At 38.6% G+C, this 20,163-nt stretch overlaps 1 protein-coding gene across 1 annotated transcript; it reads right to left on the bottom strand.

The window, feature by feature from the left end:
* Nucleotides 1-1,857: 1,857 nt before the first annotated feature.
* Nucleotides 1,858-19,859, bottom strand: LOC145783329 (uncharacterized). Its single transcript, XM_082595174.1, has 5 exons — nucleotides 19,742-19,859; nucleotides 18,243-18,461; nucleotides 7,220-7,483; nucleotides 6,175-6,421; nucleotides 1,858-2,550 (listed from the first exon to the last, which is right to left on the bottom strand). The coding sequence occupies exons 1-5, from the start codon at nucleotides 19,809-19,811 to the stop codon at nucleotides 1,869-1,871; spliced, it is 1,482 nt and encodes a 493-aa protein (XP_082451300.1). The 5' UTR covers nucleotides 19,812-19,859; the 3' UTR covers nucleotides 1,858-1,868.
* Nucleotides 19,860-20,163: the final 304 nt, after the last annotated feature.

The following is a 20,163-nucleotide window of genomic DNA, read 5'->3' as shown; positions in this document are numbered from 1 at the left end:
TGTTGTTACTTTCTCCAAAAGAAATTCATTCATGCGTTTATTCCATTTTGAATGATGTTGGTATTGTATTGGAAAAGTGTTATGATTTTTCAAACGTACCGTTCCATAATATTTGATATTTTAGCGTAGTACTTGCAGAGCCGCTATATACACATAGTGGCACTGGTACCAGTGTAGTTTTTTTCTTTTGTTTTCAAATTGCATGAAACAAATAGGCTAGGATTATTGTGTGGAAAAGCGACGTTAGTATCTTATGGACTAGCTTTGTTGCAAAGCTTTCAACTGCAATTCCTATTACCTTTGTGTAAAAACTCGAGTGCTCGAGTTGCTTTGACTAGAATTTTAAATGCATGAACGTTCTTTTGAAATTATTAAATAGATGTACCGTAGCCTAATAGAAGTAGTAGCCTATTGACACAAAAATGAAAACTGTAACTTACTAAATCTATTTAAAGACATAGTAAATTAAAATTTAATTTTAGTTCAAGGACTTCGTCTGCACCCTGTAGTCTTCGAGTCAGCTGCTCCCCTTATTTTGGCTTGTCATTAAGTGCCTTTGCCAAGACACAGCTGGTCACAGCGGTAAACCATAATCTCTTCGTGGGAAAATTGTAACATAAAGTTCCCGAATCCGTTTGTCTGCATATAGTGACCGAAAGGAAACACTCCTTGAAACGTCTATTCTTAAAGTGTATTCCTGTAAAATTAGCCCGCGGCTATCGAAATGGGTATGCAATGCCTACACCTCTAAAACTGTCACTACGATACAGATTACTTGGATAAAAGACGGAGAATTTGTCCAGCTAGCAAGCACCAAATAAACCAGTTAAATGTGCGACCGACTTCCAACAAACAACTTCGAGAATGAATCAGAAAAATTTGTGATAACTCAAAGGCGACGCAACATTTCATGTTTAAACCGGTTTCAACAGGATTGACACGAGTCTTACGGACGATGGTGCAATTTTGGCTCATGTTTTAGGAATTTCCATGACGTAATATTCAGTAGACCCGAACGGTTTCTACATGACGTTTGACCAGGCGAACAACCGTCTGTAACAACAGCCGCGTGCTCTGGAGCGGTGTCGAACCCACGTCCTATACGAACGTCGCGCAGACGTTCTTACCACTCGGCTACGCAGTTACTAAGCTAAGTAGACTATGAAGCAAACGCTGTCCTATTTATTAAAGCTTATATTTACATATCCACTGGTTGGTAGGCTATGCTATAGCCTATAGCTTACGTGGCTATATAGCCTGCCTTGAACTCCCCACTAACTAAATCGATAAATCTATATGCATTTGATAAAAAAAAACGTAACTTTGGTTGATTTTGCATGACCACCTTATAGCCCTCATTATCAGTTGGCCTGCAATTACATTGCCTTTGTTTCAGCCGCAGAATAAAAGTAGGTTACCGGTAGGCTACTGACAATATTTTTTTTTAAACTTAACTCATGGACTTAGCCTCATGGCCTACACATCTTTTTCAACCCCTGATCACGAACGTTTTCTACATACACCACTATCTCGATAACTTCATGGCGATTCTGCTCATTTTCAAATTGCAATACAACGTCATGCACTTTATTGGTTTGGTCTTCTCCTAAACAGATACTGGCTTGTGTTCTAGTGCATTGTTTCACACCGGTTTAGTGCTACTACTCGCTTTAAATATAGTGTAAATTACCCTATCTGATTTAAATTCCATTTACCTTACTAGTTAGCCTACTAGTTAGTAGTTACTACTAACTTGTAGCCTACGTATTCTAGCTTGCCAAATAGCCTGCATTTATCTACAGATTAGGTCTTTGATTAATCTAGCAAGTTAATTCAACAGACAAAATATACCAAATGTTGAAATAAAGTTATTTCTTTTTAGCACAAATAGACAGGTCAAGTGGTTCACAATTAAAACCTTCCATACTACTCTCAGTATTCTGCTCTTTTTTGACGTTTTTGTCTGGAATGTTTTCTATCGAAATTACTTTTTTGATACTGGAGGAGTGACATATTACACGCTTCGTCTGGCACGGAATAACCAATGGCTCGTGACTAACAGCTCTCAATAGCTCTTCATCTCTCCTCACTACAGATTCAGCAGCATTTTCAAATCGGTCTTCGTTGGACGTAATGTAGGCATCTGATATGAGGGAAGAGGATTCATTGGAAGCAGAGAATGCAGAAAGATGTCCAGTGGAACTTTTGCAAACTTCTTCGCTCGTTGTCTCAATTGTATGAGTGCCTTTTTCCGGAATGGAGCTGTTGAGTTCACTTGTTTCGTTTTCAATAGTTGATGGGATTCTTAATGTTTCATAAAGAGCAGAGTTCTCAGGTGCCTCAGAAAAAACTGCACTGCTATACATTTCTTCGGCTCTGCCTTCGCATCTCTCATTCGATGAATATTTATTATCAACGCGGCAACACTTCTTTTTTCTGTCAAGTCTGCTTGCAGTTGCGTTTTGATTTCTTCCTTGATCAGCAATATTGTCAAAACTCGTTGGTCTTGGAAAAAAGTTGAGCAACGAAAACAACGTATCCTTGTGTTTCCTGCAACAAGAAATAATTTCATTATATATAGGCTACACTGCATACACTACACTACACTACACTACACTGCATATATAGTAGCTACACTACACTACACCAGTAGGGTCACTTTTCTTTGGGCGCTGCTTTGATAAATAATCACATAAATTGACCTCAAAGGGCAGCAAGTAGTAGGTTAACAAACAACCAAAAGTGTAACAATCAATTCACATGCAGTAAATTGTAAGGACTACGCTTGCCTGGTTTGTTTATTTGTTTGTATTCCGTTAGTGCAGTCATGATGTATTTTGTTTGGTGCTTAAAAAATTTCCAGAATGGCTATTGGTTTAAGTTCTGATGACATCGTAAACGTATTGGTTTCGTACTAGATTGGTCTGTGAACAAGTTGATGATACAACAGCATATTTCACTGATTGCTGAACACTCCTCATTTACTTCTGATCCGATTTGCAGCACGCAAAATGCTAAAGAACAACAGTAGGTGGTTTTTGGACTCGTTGCATTCTTTCATTTTTTGGATTCATCATTTTTTTTCTAGCAGCGTAAATGTACTTTTATAATCAATTAAGCTTTAATGTGAATGTAAATTTTGTATTATTATTGTAAAATCGAATTTTGTATATCTTTTAGTCGATATTTTATTTTGTTAATCTTTCTGTAGTCGTAGTAATGTGATGACCCTACTGATGTATAGCACTGGATAGAGTTTCCAATCCCGTAGTTATAGATATCCCTGTTAGAATCTTTAGAGCGTCGTGCTAAATGCTGTGGCCTATAAATGGAAGGCGTAGTAGGCTACAGTAGAGATGCAGCAAACCCAAAATTTTTATCCGCACACCGCACCGCAACTGAATCACCTATCCGCACACCGCAATTTATCTGGAACTTTAACACTGCACCGCACCGCACACCGCAAATTACAAAATTTTCAAAAAATGTTTTACGCGTTATTTTTTAGAAAGTCAATTATGGCAAAAAGTACCCAAGGCATATAACTGGTACCAGTAACCTACCAGTACAGTTGTGCACTATAATGACTAGGCTAACCAGATCATATTCTCTTACCAGCAATGCATTTAAGTTCTAAGACATCATGCTTTTTCAAATAGAATGTTCCTGGATCCAGTATCAGGACTTTTGAACAGTTTTTGTAAGCAATAATGCAATTTTAATGTCAGTGGCTGTATGAACTACACACTACACCAGGGGCGGGCAACTTCTCCAGTCGGCGGGCCAGATATGGGAAAATGAAGTACTTGGCGGGCCGGATTCACGAATTGCTACATTAATCGCGTATTTATCTACTTAGACAAGAAATAAATCGTATGTAATGTAAACTTGAAGTTTAAAGCATAGAGATCAAAAACAGTATTTAATGAATTTATCAACAATTAGCGTAATGTTCTTCAATAGCTGCTGAAGTTAGTGAGACATCTGTGGTCGATTTCGGTAACACTTTCATTGCAAAGCAAACATAAGGCCTATACTGCTTACGTTTCTTGGCAAAATCAATGGGAAAATATTTATTGTAAATTCATAATCTAATTTTAACTGAAAACAAAGAATCTAAAAACACAAAGAACTGAAGAATAACTAACAGTCACTATTATTTGCATACGTTCTCCGTTTAATTATTACACTACTTAGCCAAATTTCACTTTGATTTATTTTTCCGGCTTGAGGCGAGGTTTGAGACTGAAGGAGATTCTTACAAGAGACAAAGAAAAAGGATGGAAGGGCCTGTTTATGACGTAACATAATATGCTTGTCACTTGACTAAAAACCGAAAACAAAGAGTCAAAGAACACAAACAACTAAAGAATAACTAACAGTCAGTATTATTTGACGTAGTAAGCAAGTAGTGAGTGATTGCGGCAGAGTGTGGCCGCGGGCCACATTATCAAGTAAAGAGAGGGAACTGTTTGCGGGCCGCTCAAAATCCCGTCGCGGGCCGTATGTTGCCCGTCCCTGCACTACACAGACAGACAAGATGTCAAGAGTAAAACTTATAGCCTGAACTCACTAGGCTAACTGTTACAGTAACTAATGCGGTAGTTGCGCTAGGCCTATAGCCTGGTAATTGAGCTTATCAGCTAGGCTATTAACCAAAAACACTCGTACAGCTTCCTCACAAGCCAGCCCCAAAAACCCTGTCAACTGCAAGCCATTTGCAGCATAGCTTTGAGCTTTCCAGCTTAGGGTTTCCGAAAAAAAACTGATCCGTGTTTCCAATTTCAATTTGAAGTTTCATAACTGATTTTCTTGAAAAGTTAAAAGTTTACGAAAGTTTAATTTCTTGAAAGTTCACGCGGCAAACGGTGCGGCGCGGCTTTTTCATTTCAACTTTCCACGCGGCGCGGCACGCGGCGAAAAAGTCATAAGCGGCCGCGCACGCGGCGCGGCGCGGCTTGCATCACTAGGCTACAGTATAACTGAAATCTACGTCACTTAAGCGAAATTGCGTTTGTTTTTTATAATTGCCTACAACAAAAGGACACAAAAAGCAAAAGACTCAATTATATCGGAGATTCCATTTAATTCTTCACTAACGCTTTTCAACATGAGAATGAAAAAACACCTGGCAGAAAGTTTTTATTGTTGCCATTACATTTTTTCTTCGTTAGACAACCTTATTAGATTTATGACTGTCATCCTTTTCGACATTTTCTAAACACGTCCTTCCTACAGTAGATATAGCAAACATCAAATCACAAAAAAATGCTTTCAAAGAGTGGGCAAACCTACTAAATATTAGACCTAGCCACTTAGGCTAGGCTACTTCAAACAGAACGGTTTTAAAACCTAATTTCACTGATGCAGATTTCAGTGATGTACGCGCATACAAAAAATATTGACGCCGTCAGCATATACGCCGTATGCGTCAACGTAACTTGTAAAAAAAGTTGACGGCGTCAGCGTCAGCGCATACACTAGCGTAAACTCATTTTGTTTGCTATAGGTGTCAAACATTCACACGGTATAAACTACTCGAAACAAACAAGTTTTATTTTGAATTGCCACGAAGAAACACAAGCATCTGAAAGTGTTCATCTGACATTTTGCTGTGTTTTGGTTCCAATATGTCTTTGCCCATTGAAAACATTTTTTCAACTGCAGCGCTGGAAGGTATTGGCGTGTTGTAGCGAAAAAAATACATTGAAAAGTATGCGTTGACGCTATGCGCTAAAAAACCGCGAAAACTTTACGGCGTAGCCTCATGCGCAAACTATCCTAAAAAATGTGGCCGCAAGCGTTAGCGCAAGCAAAAAGTCTACGCCGCATACATGCGGCGTAGAATTTGCAGCGTATACGTACATCCCTGGCAGATTTTAAACATTTTATTTTGCTTAAATTAGCCTACTCGTGTTTTTACTATTTAATTTTCCAGATCTTTTTACCAGCAGTAAAAAATAAATTAAATTCGATTCAAGTAGGCTACTGTTTATCAAATGTATCGTAGCCTACAAGAAAACGTAGTTGTTTTTCAATATCAACCCAACCTCATGGGGAATCAGACTTGATGATTCACCTGGGAGACTTATATTAAAGTTACGTTGTTTAATAATATTATTTACTCAAAATAAATAACGTCGGTTATTTATCGTGGGGTAAAGAGGGGCTCACCTTATTTTGAAGTAAAGAGTCGTTATCACGATTACACTCAAAATAACAAAGACAATGAATAAAACAGTAGGAGTGGAGTCGTAATTCGTGTTTTCCGGTTTTGAATCAACAACTTGACCTAAGCTGTCCACTATTTCTCCGTTTTGGTTGTACAACACTTCTTTGTGCTTCTCGATTACTTCATGGTGATTCTGCTCATTTTCAAATTGCAATATGACGTCATGCACTTCATTCGTTTGGTTTTCTCCTAAACAGATACGGGCTTGTGTAAAAAAAACTTTTATACTAATTGTTTATTGAACAACTAAGTTTGAAAAACTTATCAGTGCAGTTACAGTGAAAATACTGACTGCGCTTAACATTCCAAAAAGCTCTGCCCAGCAAAATATATCTAGCCTAATACAGAACAAACATCAAATGGTTTACGTAAAGAAATCTTGCCGCAGAGCTCATTCCTGGCACAATTAGCAAGAATTGTTGTAATAACTGAAATAGAACCCATTAAAATAACCAGAAGTAGGCTAAACTAGATGTTCAAGGACGTGTTTTTGACCATTATAGAAAAGGTGAGCAAAACTAGGTCGGTGCTGTACGTGGGCTAAAGTAGAGGCCTAGTTTATGGGAATGCAAATGACATAAGTAAAAGCAAGCTAATAGTAGAGACTTGGCCCTCTTTTGCTTATCTGTAGCCTACTGAGTGTCAAAAGCTCGGTATTTGCATTAAGAATTTGGTCCACGGGCCCATTTCAGCTAAAATTGTTTTCTGGCAAAAACACAAAGCTGCTGTAAGTCTCTTCTGACGATTGTGATAGGCTACTAACGTTTTAAATGTGCAAGTTTTTCGGAACTTTAATCAATCATTTGTTTGGTGTATTATTGCCACGTTCTAGCATCCGGACACGCAAGTGATTCTTGTCAAAAATGCAGTCAAGGGATAATCGCCATGACTTGCAACTTACGGAAAAAATCGTGCGATAACTGCAGACTTCAAAGCAGAAATTTTGGTCAATTCACACAACATCTTATATATTTACTGCAAACTCACCTGTACCACTCTTTGTACAGAATGCAAACAAGTATGTTAGTTGAAAATTGGTATAATAAACCAACTCTGACCAGGGAGCATGTTCCGGAATGGATACCACCGACAAGCGAATGGGAAGATTGATTAGCTTCAGGTCAACTTCAGGGCAATGAAGATTTTTTATTTTTTGCAAGCAGTCGTAAGATGATTCACTGGTATACATCACATATTTCATACATATGAAAGGCTGTCCATAATAGAGCGTTTGCTTTGGCAATACAGTTGCTAAACAAATGAAGTATGACTTCAATATTATGGATAAACCATAGAAGCCAAGTTTACAAAGTTAGGCTATCACCGTTTTTCCCTCAAAAAGCAAACTCAAATTGTCTCTTAGCTTCGTGAAAATCGACATCAGTAACGGCTCGTAGTCCTTGGCAATGGAGTGACTGGAACCTTGGTTCGACATGTTCACTAGCGACGCTTTTAACTCTAAATGGAGCAAGGTACACGTGCCCCCTATAATTTTAAAGTTTTGAAATTTTTTCATTAACACAATTTAACCCTTAACATACCAAGCCTAGTTCACCAACGTCGTTTACCAAGGTGGGGTCCTCCAAGGACCCCATCATTTTTATTGCTTAAAGTATACAGTATATACAGAGTCATCAATAATTAACATTAGAACTTCAAACAAGTGTATTTAACAAATGGTAGATAAAAATTGAGTAATAAACATATAATATTATTGTCAAATAAATAAATATTTGAAAAAAACAAGTTTTACTCATTGTGTCGGCTATTTGCGTCGATAATAAGTCGGAGACGCTTCGAAAAGGACCTGCAAGAGTCATGAATAGCTTTTTGAGGTATTTTGGCTCATTCTTTTTTCAGATTAGCCTTCAGCGCTTCCAAACTTTGGTGGTGTTTAGTCGAAACCCTGCTCACCAGGTCAGACCAGATGCCAAAGTCTAGGGGGTTCAGGTTTGGGGATGAAGGAGGCCATTCTTCCTTGGAAATGACAAACGACAAATTGGCTGAGCCAGTTTTGCGTTCTCTCACAATACATACAATCAGTATACTGGCACACTAAAGCACAAGAGCCAACTTGTAGTCTACTTTCTTCATCCTTAGGCTACTTAGATTACAGTTTATACAGCCTATGTAACAAAGGAAGATTGCTGAAATTGTAAGTAAAGCAGATGCCATTTTTATGACACTGTAACAAATCCCTGTTTTTACCCCAAGTGTTATAAAAACTAAAAGTTTAGCATCACACATCTTAGCATCACATACAGTATAATATATGTGTTTCTACAAATTACTTAAACAAAGGATCATATTCATAAACACACAGTTCATTCACTGTCATCTTCACATTCTTTTGCACTTGTCACAGTTGTGTTGGTGACTCGGTGCTGTTCGCAAAGGAAACGTTTGCATTTGGAGAATATAATGTTAACTTTTCTATAGTTGTTTCAAGGACTTTGAAAACATCTTCTTCTCTTCCGTCTCACTAGCTGCCTTGACGTTAAGAATATATTTGAAGCTTCGATCAGTGTTTCGAGTTACAGAAACTCCCATACCATCAATAGCTCTAACGATGTGAAGCTGAAAACCAGATGGATTACATGCTCTGTGCAAGACATTAGGTTTCGTCAATTCTTTGCCTAACTCCATCAAGAAATAATATCCTCGATTAGATTTTCTACTGTTCTAGTCTCTGTTTTTGAACACCCCCAAGTGATATAGGAACTCAGGACTCCAATGTCAAGCACGTTCATAAAAAGTCGGAAAGGCCATCTTGACATTCGTCTGCGCACAAAAATATTCACTCACCAACTTGTCTGCATCATCCACTCCGCCTTTTGTGCAGTTATATTATTCAAGTATCATGTTGGGTTTCTTGTGATCTTCATTAGATAGTGAATCATCAAGATACTGAGAAGATAGTAAACGAACCGTCTTGTTTTTTTAGGCACATAGCTTACAACTGACAGTTTATCTGAAAAGATAAAGTTTGACGATAAAACATATCGTCCCTTCGCAACTTCCGGAATATCTGACTTTTTTGCTCAGTGTTCCTGTCTTGGTGATATTTTTCTAGAGCAAAAATTCTGCAGTTGGCACTGATGTACAAAAAATACCTGTGGTAACACTTCTTGCAGTTGCAAACAGTGATTTCATTATGTCACACAGTACACACAACCCGACGTCCTTGATTTTTCTCTGGTGCACTCCCAAGAAGTTTTCCAGTATAGACTTGGAGATTATACAGGTTAGTGGTTTTCACGTCTTCAGCTGCCCACACTTTAATTCCCTATCTTGCTGGTTTTGATTTCATGTACTCAGGGCCGGATTTAGCTGATGGGGGGCCCGGGGCACTTTTAGATCGGGGTGCCCCCTGCAAAAATTGTTTTCAAGCCTACGGCGCGAAAAACCACCTCTGCGTCTACAGTAGCATCAATCCAGCACTGCACAGCATTTTTCAGAAGCTTCAAAGGCTGAAAGGAAGAAAAAATAACAACACAAAATCACATTTTTTCCACGTAGGGGGGCCCTTCAAAAGTCGGGGGGCTCGGGGCACCTGCCCCCTCTGCCCCCCCTAAATCCAGGCCTGCATGTACTGTCTCATTGGAAATTTCCCTCGGAAAGAGACTAATTTTTCATCTACCGTTGCTTCTTCAAATGGCTTATAGATTTTTTTTCAGTTTTCTACAAATCCATCACAAATTTCCCGAAAAGCTGCAAGTTTAGCATTTTCATTTCTTTGACCACGTGTTGATTTGTCATCAAATTCTCAAACTCTGGCAAAATGTAAGGCCATTTTTCGCGTGAAGTTAACTGGATAACATTCAGCATTTGTAACCTAATATACCAAGGGGGGTCCCATCAGGACCCCAGGTAACGTTATGCTGTTTTTTGCATATGTTTCAAATAATTTTTTAATTTTTGTTGCACTATACTGAACTTGCTTAAATTTATGACACATACACAGATAAGGAGAAAAATTGTTGCTATAGATAAGGCGGGAGATAAAAAAATTCACCTCTGGGGTCCCTACGAGACCCCGCTTGGTATGTTAAGGGTTAAAAAAAAAAATGAATAAAGTTAGGTCGAAATGTTTTTAAAATATGTAGAATGAAAGAAGATGGAGTAGCCAATGGTTACGGATCACTTAGACTGTGCAGCTTATAAGTTAGGCTATATTATGTTTTAAACACTCCACTCATTAAAACTTCGTATTTACTAACGTGATCATGAAATCATTATTAACGTCTTTTGGGATCATCAAAGTTTTGCTCGTTTTGCGTTTTTTCTGTTGCTCAGAAGGTTGCACAAACAAACAAAACCTAGCCTACAATCAATGTAATGCACAAATAAAGCACAACCAAATTTTAAACAATGTAGTTTATCAATCATGCTGCGAACTCGGAAACTTTCACGAACCTTCTGAAATAGCTTCGCCCCCCCCCCCCCCCCGGTTGAGAACCGCTGGCTATAGCTTACTTTGGAACAGGGTTGGAAAAAATCATGATTTAAAAAAAAAAAATCAAAAAAATCGGATTTTTTTGATTTAAATCGTTTTTTTTTATTTAAATCAGATTTTTTGGATTTTTTTTTATATAAAAAAGCGTCGAGTCTACTTGGGGGAAGAGATCATTTTAGTAAGATAGCAGAATTATTTTTAACCCCTTGATTGATTAAAAGGCTTTGCTTTGCAAGTGTTTAATCATTTTTATTATCACATTGTAGGCTAGCCTGTCTAGTGTCTATTGCACGGTACTACGACAGTTTATAGAACGACAGTTTATCGAACTACAATTAATCGAACCACAGTTTATCGAAACGACAGTTAATCGAACAACAGTTTATCGAACGACAATTTACCGAACGACAGTTAATCGAAAACCTAACCCCTAATCACTAAGCACTAACCAGTAACCCCTAAACCCTAACCATTATCCCCTAGCCCCTAACCCCTGAGTATTCCATTGCATATGTGCTTCGTCGTTCGATAAACTGTCGTTTCGATAAACAGTCGTTTGATGAACTGTCGTTTCGATAAACAGTCGTTTCGATGAACTGTCGTTTCGATGAATTGTCGTTCGATGAACTGTCTTTCGATAAACTGTCATTCTATGAACTGTCGTTCGATAAATTGTCTTTAGATAAATTGTCGCGTCACGCTATTGCACATATTTTTAAGTAGGTGTGATATGTTGCTTTATACCAGGGGCGGATCTACCGGGTGGGCCTGATTGGTACAGGCCCACCCAGATTGACAGTGGGCCCACCCAAAATCAGATTCTTGAAACAAAAACATATTAATGTTTAACCCTAGAATAACCAAGTGGCACTAAATTGTCTGGTGTAGCATCACTATTTCACAGCATTTGTAAGAGATATTCGGTAACACTAAGTTTTTGTATGCTGGCCCGCCGTGGCATTACTGGTGAAGGCCCACCAAGATATTTCCTAGGCCCACCTGTTACGGCCAATCTCTGTACAAATCAAACGTCATATAAAACCGTTCAAGTCTACTGAATATTACGTCATGGAAATTCCTAAAGCATGTGCCAAAATTGCACCATCGTTCATAAGACCTGTTTGGACCTGTTTGGGCCTGTTTAAACAGGAAATATTACATCAGCTTAAACACCTGTTGGAATGACTTCATAATTGTCTTTCATTTATTGCGTCACAGTTACTTTCTACGTGAATTTGAGATATTGATATCTATTCTGGTCATTCGTAAAATGATTGTTTGAAAGTTGGCCGCACATTTAACTGTTGGCTTAGTGCTTGCTAGCTGGACAAAAGTTCCGTCTTTTATCCAATTAATCTGTATTGTAGTGACAGTTTTTTTAGAGGTGTAGGCGTTACACCTATTTTCGATAGCCTCGGGCTAATTTTACTGGAATACACTGTTTGAATAGACGTTTCGAAAGTGTGTTTATTTTTGGGTCATTGCATGCAGACGAACGGATTTGGGAATCTTACGTTACAATTTTCCCACGAAGAGATTATGGTTTACCGCTGTGACCATAAAAAATAAAAGACGAGTTCTTGTTAGCTGGTAGGCCAAGAAGCACTAAAAGCATAAAAAATAAAAGACGAAGTTTGTAGTTGGTAGGCTAAGAAGCACTTAGAAGCAAAGAAATAATAAAAGAAGATCTTATTGGTTGGTAGTCTAAAGAAGCAAAGAAAATTAAAGACATTTCTTCTCGGTAGGCAACTGAAGAACTTAAAGCTAAAAAGTAAAGACATTTCTTCTCAGTTTGGTACAGAAGAAAAATAACTTTGACATTTATTGGCAAGAAAGAAGATTAAACGCAATCCATCTGTGCTTGAAGATTCAAGTGGAAGAATCCAAGCAAGTTTTGTGGACGTTTGGACTTCACATACTCGTACAGCTACGGTATCGTGCATTTAAATTCTTTTTTGTATTTTTACGGTCTTTGCAGTTAAGTTTTTTATAACTACTGTAATTTGTGTGTTTGTGTAACTTAATTTTTTTTAATTGTTAAATTTAGCCCTAACATTTAATATGTCTACACTCGGTGGCGACAGGGACTCGACCGCCGTAGACTCGACTGAGTTTAAGCCTGATGATGTTCTTTGCGGTCGGGCAGGCCATTCTGGGGAGGGGCCCAATAACGATGAGGCCAAGTCAGTTCGAGAGGCCCGGCATCTTAGACGGGATATTTTGACTCAAATTGGGGAACTTTCTGTAGCCCTAGGTTCTTTGAGTGATAAGCAGGAACTGTTAATTTTTAGATCTAAGTTATCTACTTTAGAAGAGGAATTACGGCATTTCCATGCTCTCTTGAGTAAAATTTTTAACTCTGCAATCTTGGCAGAACTTCGTGATAGGGTAGATCCCGAATTTAACTCGTTAAAAAATAACTTCGAACAAAAAGAAAGTGAGTTCTCAGATAGGTTGGATGCTGACATACATCCTGAGGATAGCGCCTCAAATGTAAGCACTAGGATGTCTGAGAGCTCGTCACGGATAGTTGCACAAATTAACCTACAGCTAAGACGAGAGGAGCTCCAGATACAAGCCGAGGCCGAAGCAAGAGCTGCTGAGGCCGCCGTGAGAGCTGAGGCCGAAGCGAGAGCTGCTGAGGCCGCCGCGAGAACTGAAGCCATACGAGTTGAGGCCGCCGCGAGAGCTGAGGCCGTACGAGCTGAGGCTGCCGCGAGAGCTCAGGCCGAAGCCAGAGCTGCTGAGTTCGCACTCAAAGACGCTCAGTTGAGGGCTGAACAACGTAAAGAGGTAGTTTTAGCTGAATATCGTTCTGAGTTGGGCTCCCGGCGTAGCTCTAGGAAGGGCTCTTCTAGGCATTCCAGAAGTGAACATCAATCGCAGTTTAATTTACCTAACCTTTTCCAGACGCCTGTTCAATCTGTAAGTGGACCAGTACAATCCACATCTTTTCAAGCTGTTTCAAGAGGTCTCAGGGCCGCGGCTAAGGATCTTCCGAAGGCTGTAGAGCCAAGGTCTGCAAATTACAACCGAACTCCTCCCCCAGAGCGTACAGGTCACGGGGCCGCCATTAGCAGTAATGCTTTGCCCCCTTCACAGTTTTCAGCGCCGCTAGTTTTTGATCGCCCAGCTACACGTAATTTGGGTGGTTGTGAGAGGCGTATCGTGTCTCCTGATTTTAACGTATGTGAGGATCGTGATCGGGCTGTGCATGTGACTGAGCCCACTCAGCCCATTAAGGGATATAGCTTGTCTTCTCCCGCTAAATCGAGTTCTCAACAGAAGGATTGCTTTTTTGAATACCAAAATAGTAGGACGTTCTTCGATAAGGCGGCCTTGATTGGTTACGATGGTAATAATATGCCATTTGTCTTCTTTAAAAATCGTGTTATGGCCTTGATGGCAGCTTCGCCCTTTAAGGGAACTCGTTTGACTTTGTTGCAAGCAGCTTGTGTTAGAACAGCTGCACAAACGATTGCTAATTTGGTTTCTGACACTCCTGGCTTGTCAGAGGAAGACAGGATAGAAATGTCGTTAGCTCGCTTGTCCCAACGTTTTGGAGTTCGTGGAGGTCTTTTCGCAGAACCAGAAATTAGAAAGTATCGCTATGGTAGCAAATTGACTTCTATCTCTTCCAGTGATTTGAAAGAGTTTAAAGATGAATTGTCGCAGTGTTTGCTTTACGCGAAAGCTTATGGTCAGCGTGATAAATTAGAAGGACGTTTTGTTTTGGATTTGGCTAAGCGACTCCCGTTTGACGCTAAGCAGCGTTATCTTGACTTTTTAGGTGATCAGTATGGTAGCACTGAGGAACCTACTTTTCAGAGTTTGTTTGATTTTGTAGTACGGGAGGAAACGCGCAAGTCGACTGATTTTAGCATTATGCTAATGGGCGATTCTGGTGAGTCGCAGCATTTTAAAAAGTTTGGCAAAGGAAAATTGCCTTCATGTCCGGTTAGGCAGACGTCGGTAAAACCCCATGATAATGTGATTTCAGGGAGTTCGCAGTACTCGACTGCTGTTGGCGCACCGCGCGGCGGTGTGGCCAGACGTAGTGACATACCGGCATGTTTTTGTTGTTCGTCACGTGGTCAAGTTGAATATCATTTTTTGTCTAATTGTAAAGAATTTTTGCGCTTGACACCTAAAGGTCGGAGAGATGTCATTGTGAAAGCTGGAAAATGCTTGAACTGTTTGCGCCAGCATATGGTTAAGGACTGTAATCATGCAAATAACTGTCGTAAGTGTGGACCTACCAACGATAGGAAACACTATTTTCTTCTGCATGATTTTTATGTGACGTCACGTGATTCTCTGGATTCGGTCGGTAAAGATGATGCTGGTGCCAGAGTTCCTGTGCGTAATGTTAAGATTGGAAATGTTAAAGCAGCCTTTAACCGCGTTACTGCTGCTCGTGTTTTGAATCCAATGACTGGCAAATCGAAGTTGGTGTATTGTCAGCATGATCCTGGTTCGCAGTTGACCTTTGTTTCGAGTGACTTGGTGTGCGAACTTGGTCTTAAACCGTATGATAAAGCGTCGTTTAAAATAGATACTCTGGCTGGTCAGAAACCTACTTGTGCTGACCTTGTTAAACTCAACATCCAGTCGTTAGAGACTGATGAACTGTTTTGTGATATAACCTCGGTGGTTAACCCAGCTTGGGCTGACGATGTTAAAACTTTACCTCATAAACAAGATTTAAGTGGTTTCCGTCATTTTCATGACGTGAATATGTTTCATTTGAATGATTGTAGTACTGTAGATGTACTGATTGGCAATGACAACGCTTATTTGATGTGGGCAAAAGAAGAACGTGTTGGTGAAAATCGCAGTGAACCGCATGCTTTACTCACTCCTCTCGGTTGGTTGGCTTGTGGTGGTAAGTCACCCTTAGTTGAAAGCGTTGCTAAAGTGTGCAGAGTGCAGACGTCTTCAGAGTCGGATGTCATCTCTGGCTTTCAGCGTAAAATTGAGTCTCGTGATATGGAAATAGCAGACCTGAATAAAGTCATTCAGGATTTGACTTTGCAAAATGAAACCTGTGAATTGTCTCGCAATGATAATTTGGCTAGAGAACTTGTCGAACCGAATATTGAGTTGAAAGATGGTCGATTTGAGATACCTGTTCCGTTGAAGGAAGTTATTGATTTACCTAACAATTTTGTGTTGGCGTCAGATAGAGCTGCTGATTTAAAGAAGAAGGCTTTAAAACAATCTGAATTCCGAGGAACTTGTGTAAATGATGTAATGTCTTCTTGTCCTGAATTGTCTGACTTGTTAAACCCTCTGGCAGATGTCTTGGCTAGATTTCGGCTTGAAAGATTTGGTTTCATGGCTGATGTGACCAAATACTTTTTTCACATTTTGGACTCTTCAATTCGTAAGCCCAATTTTATTGAACTGCTTACGTACACAGGCAGTGCCGTTCGGATCGTGAACGTACGCCCTTTGGTACCTTTGAGTGACGACCCTAGGGATTTTACTGTCATCACCCCTGCCTCACTTTTGACCCCATACTTAGACCCATACTGTGCTGTTGGGCAACCACATGATCGTGACCAATTAAGAAGGGATTATCGGTTCAATTTGTCACTTTCTCAGCAGTTTTGGAATAAATGGATCGATTTTTACTTGCCAGGTCTTCAGGGCCGGAAAAAATGGCTAAAAATGGCCGAGAATTTGGAGCCTGGTCAACTTGTAGTGGTAGGTTCTCTCCAAGACATTGGTAAACGTGGGAAGTATCAACTTGGGAGGGTGCATGAGGTAGTTCCACAAATTAAGAAAGGGAAGCCTATGGTTCGTAGAGCTAAAGTTGCCGTCTGCAACTATGATGAGAGTACGGGGAAAGTAAAAGTAGACTACGTGTTGAGGGATATTTCGTGCCTCGCCCCCGTAAAGAACACCTAAGTGTTAGGGTTTGAGCCTGGTTTTGTCTGCGGTGGCCGATACTTGTCTGAGCCCGGAACAGTCGGTTATTATCGCAACTATTGTATATAGCGTCATTTTAGCGTGTACCTATGGTACCAATTTCATGTATCGTCGTGTTTATTCTTATTGCTGTTCATTCTTTGCATGCCCTTTGTATTTGCGTATTAACTTAAACGTGAGTGATTCAAAAAATTTGTGTATCGTGTGTTTTATTCATTGGCTCACGATTGTCCTTCAATTCTTTTTTAGTTATGCCATGTTAGACTGTCATAACTAGGGGCCGCTATGTTACGGCCAATCTCTGTACAAATCAAACGTCATATAAAACCGTTCAAGTCTACTGAATATTACGTCATGGAAATTCCTAAAGCATGTGCCAAAATTGCACCATCGTTCATAAGACCTGTTTGGACCTGTTTGGGCCTGTTTAAACAGGAAATATTACATCAGCTTAAACACCTGTTGGAATGACTTCATAATTGTCTTTCATTTATTGCGTCACAGTTACTTTCTACGTGAATTTGAGATATTGATATCTATTCTGGTCATTCGTAAAATGATTGTTTGAAAGTTGGCCGCACATTTAACTGTTGGCTTAGTGCTTGCTAGCTGGACAAAAGTTCCGTCTTTTATCCAATTAATCTGTATTGTAGTGACAGTTTTTTTAGAGGTGTAGGCGTTACACCTATTTTCGATAGCCTCGGGCTAATTTTACTGGAATACACTGTTTGAATAGACGTTTCGAAAGTGTGTTTATTTTTGGGTCATTGCATGCAGACGAACGGATTTGGGAATCTTACGTTACAATTTTCCCACGAAGAGATTATGGTTTACCGCTGTGACCACCACCCATAAATTACTTTCTGAATCCGCCACTGCTTTATACTAAATCATAATGTGCATATCGAGATTGAGGTACGTCTCAGACTGTCATCTCACTACACTAAAATCTTTCCTTACGTTTGAGCACAAATTACTTTGCTTTTTTGCTCAACTGATGCATAGCCTACAACAAGACTTTTTGCAAAGAAAGTTTAACTGTGTAATATAATTATGTTACCGACGTACCATACCAAAACAATAAAAGTTCAGATGACACAAAATTGCAGTTTATTTTGCATTGAGAAGTTTGTACATAAATACAAGCTCGCCAGCTTTTGCAGTGCCCAATCGATTGCGAACTTCTGATTGAAGCAGACCAAAAGTGGAAAAAACTTGCTCAAAAACTATGTTTAGTGAACAACACTGTTTGTGAACTGCCAAGTAAACTAAGTTGCCTTTTAAAACATGCATAGCCTATAGCCTTAAGTATTTAAAGATAACTTTTGTATTACAGAGAAGCAGTGAAACGTTTGTTGATGTATTTATTTTTATTTTAGCAAATAAAAAATCATTTGATTTTTTTAATTGACTTTTTTGATTTCTATTGTTTGATTTAAATCATGATTTAAATCAATGATATAAATCATTTGATTTAAATCAGCCAACCCTGCTTTGGACTAACCTACCAATATGATTATGTGGAATGTTGTAGGTAATTATTGTAACTTGTTTTGTTTTTCATATGATTCACAAAAATTCTAGATCTAGAACTACCAACTTGATAAACTATTTACTCACAGTCTGGCAAGGTAATGATATCATTTTGGTTGTAGGAAACAACATAATGCAATTTAATAATCAAAATAAATTCGTCAGTGCTGGGTGGCTTGAATTGCCAAGAGCAAGTCCTTCTTTCATAGACTGCTGTGTATATCGGCAGATAGCTTATTTCGCCGAACAGTTTGCTTATTCCGGTGTTTATGCATTGCGCAGTGCCTTCGCTGAATAGCTGCAAACCTGAAGTAAAATACCAATTATTTTTTTGCGGCAATGCAGTAAAAGAATAGGCTACTTCCACTTGAATGGGTGAATCTATATTACTAATAAAACAATATATACTAATAATAATAATAATAATAATAATGATGATAATAATAATAATAATAAAAATAATAATAATAATAAAAACAATAATAATAACAATAATAATAATAATAATAATAGTAGTAATAATAATAATGAATACTAATAATAATAAAATAATAATAGGCTTTGTGTTTTTGCAATTCGATTTTTCATCCAGTTGTTAATACACTCAGCCTATATAACACAAGAGTGTTACAAACAACTCCCACTTTCCAACAAAGCGTTTACGACATCACTAATCTACAATAGTGAAATTGTTGTATTTTTTCATTATCATAGCCTTTAAAGTTACATGTAGCTTTAGGACATTTTAATAATAATGTCTAAAACGTCTATTCGTTTTCGCCTTTTCGAAAGTAACAAGTTATAGTGCTTGTTAACTTTCTAACATTTCAGTGAACTTGGGTTGTTTTGGTTACATACAGTAGCATTACCAAGGGGTACGTTTGGACCCGGGCCCGGGATAAATTTAGGGGCCGGAACCTTTTCAAGGGGCTCGGAAACTTGAAGAAACCATCGGGTATTCTTTAGATACATTGCGTTTTTCATTGGCACCGGCCTAAAATATCCTCTCAACAGGTTACTCAGCTGGTTACATATGCAGAGCTTTGGTAGAGAGTTCACTTTGTTGTACTAGCCTACAGGCATATAAAACGTATCAACGCCAATGGGTTTAACACATTTCTTATTTCCTTTTGTTAATTTTTGTTAATATATTTAACACTTCATTTTTTATTTTTGTTAAATTAAATGCATTAACAAAAATTAACATGAAAGAAAATGTAAAACCCATTGGCGTTGATAAGTTTCATATGTCTGTTAGGTACACTTAGTTATACATAACATTTAAACAACAAAAAAGTGGAGCCAAGAGGTAGAAACGTATTGTAGAAATAGCTTTAATAAAATACATCGTAGACATCACTTATTGTATGTAGCCTATACATAAATTGTATTTAACCTATATTTTGAGCCTTTAACAGTGCGAGCACCATGGCAAGAACTCCTGCTTTAAAGTATTGAGCTTGCTTGTCCAAATTAAAAGTTAGTAGGCTACTGCTTTAGTAGCCATTAGACTATAGTACACGTTTACTGCCTAAAACCCGTGCACACACTGTGTAAACTGGATAAGTCTAGTGCACAACACTTACACAGAAGCACCACTGAAATTACTGTAAAGTTCATGCACCTAGTTAAAAAAGCTTTAATTCTTCTCTGCATAGTTAGTTGTTCTTTTTTCTTGTTCGCAATGGTTCAACTTGTAATTCCTATAGCCTAATGTTAAATTACCTATTTATTAGTAACTAAACTAGAAAACAAGACGCTTTAATTATTTTTTATAATTTTAATTTCATGCTGTCCTGCATTATTACTCGATGCTGACGTAATAATAAAACTTTTCATGCGCAGTGTTAGATATCCAAAATAGCTAGGATAACTCTCACTTAAATACGCAAATGCGACTCAGGTTTAGCGCATCTTTCGACAGCAGTTTAATCGAATGTAACATAAAAAGCGATTGCAATTAGTTGGCAATCTATATAGACGTACAAGTCGTAGGCCTAGATCTTGT

The sequence above is a fragment of the Aplidium turbinatum genome, chromosome 14, assembly GCF_918807975.1.
Source record: "Aplidium turbinatum chromosome 14, kaAplTurb1.1, whole genome shotgun sequence".
Lineage (NCBI taxonomy): Eukaryota > Metazoa > Chordata > Ascidiacea > Aplousobranchia > Polyclinidae > Aplidium > Aplidium turbinatum.
The sequence above is the reverse complement of the archived record's forward strand: the minus strand, read 5'-3'. Positions and strand labels throughout refer to the sequence as shown.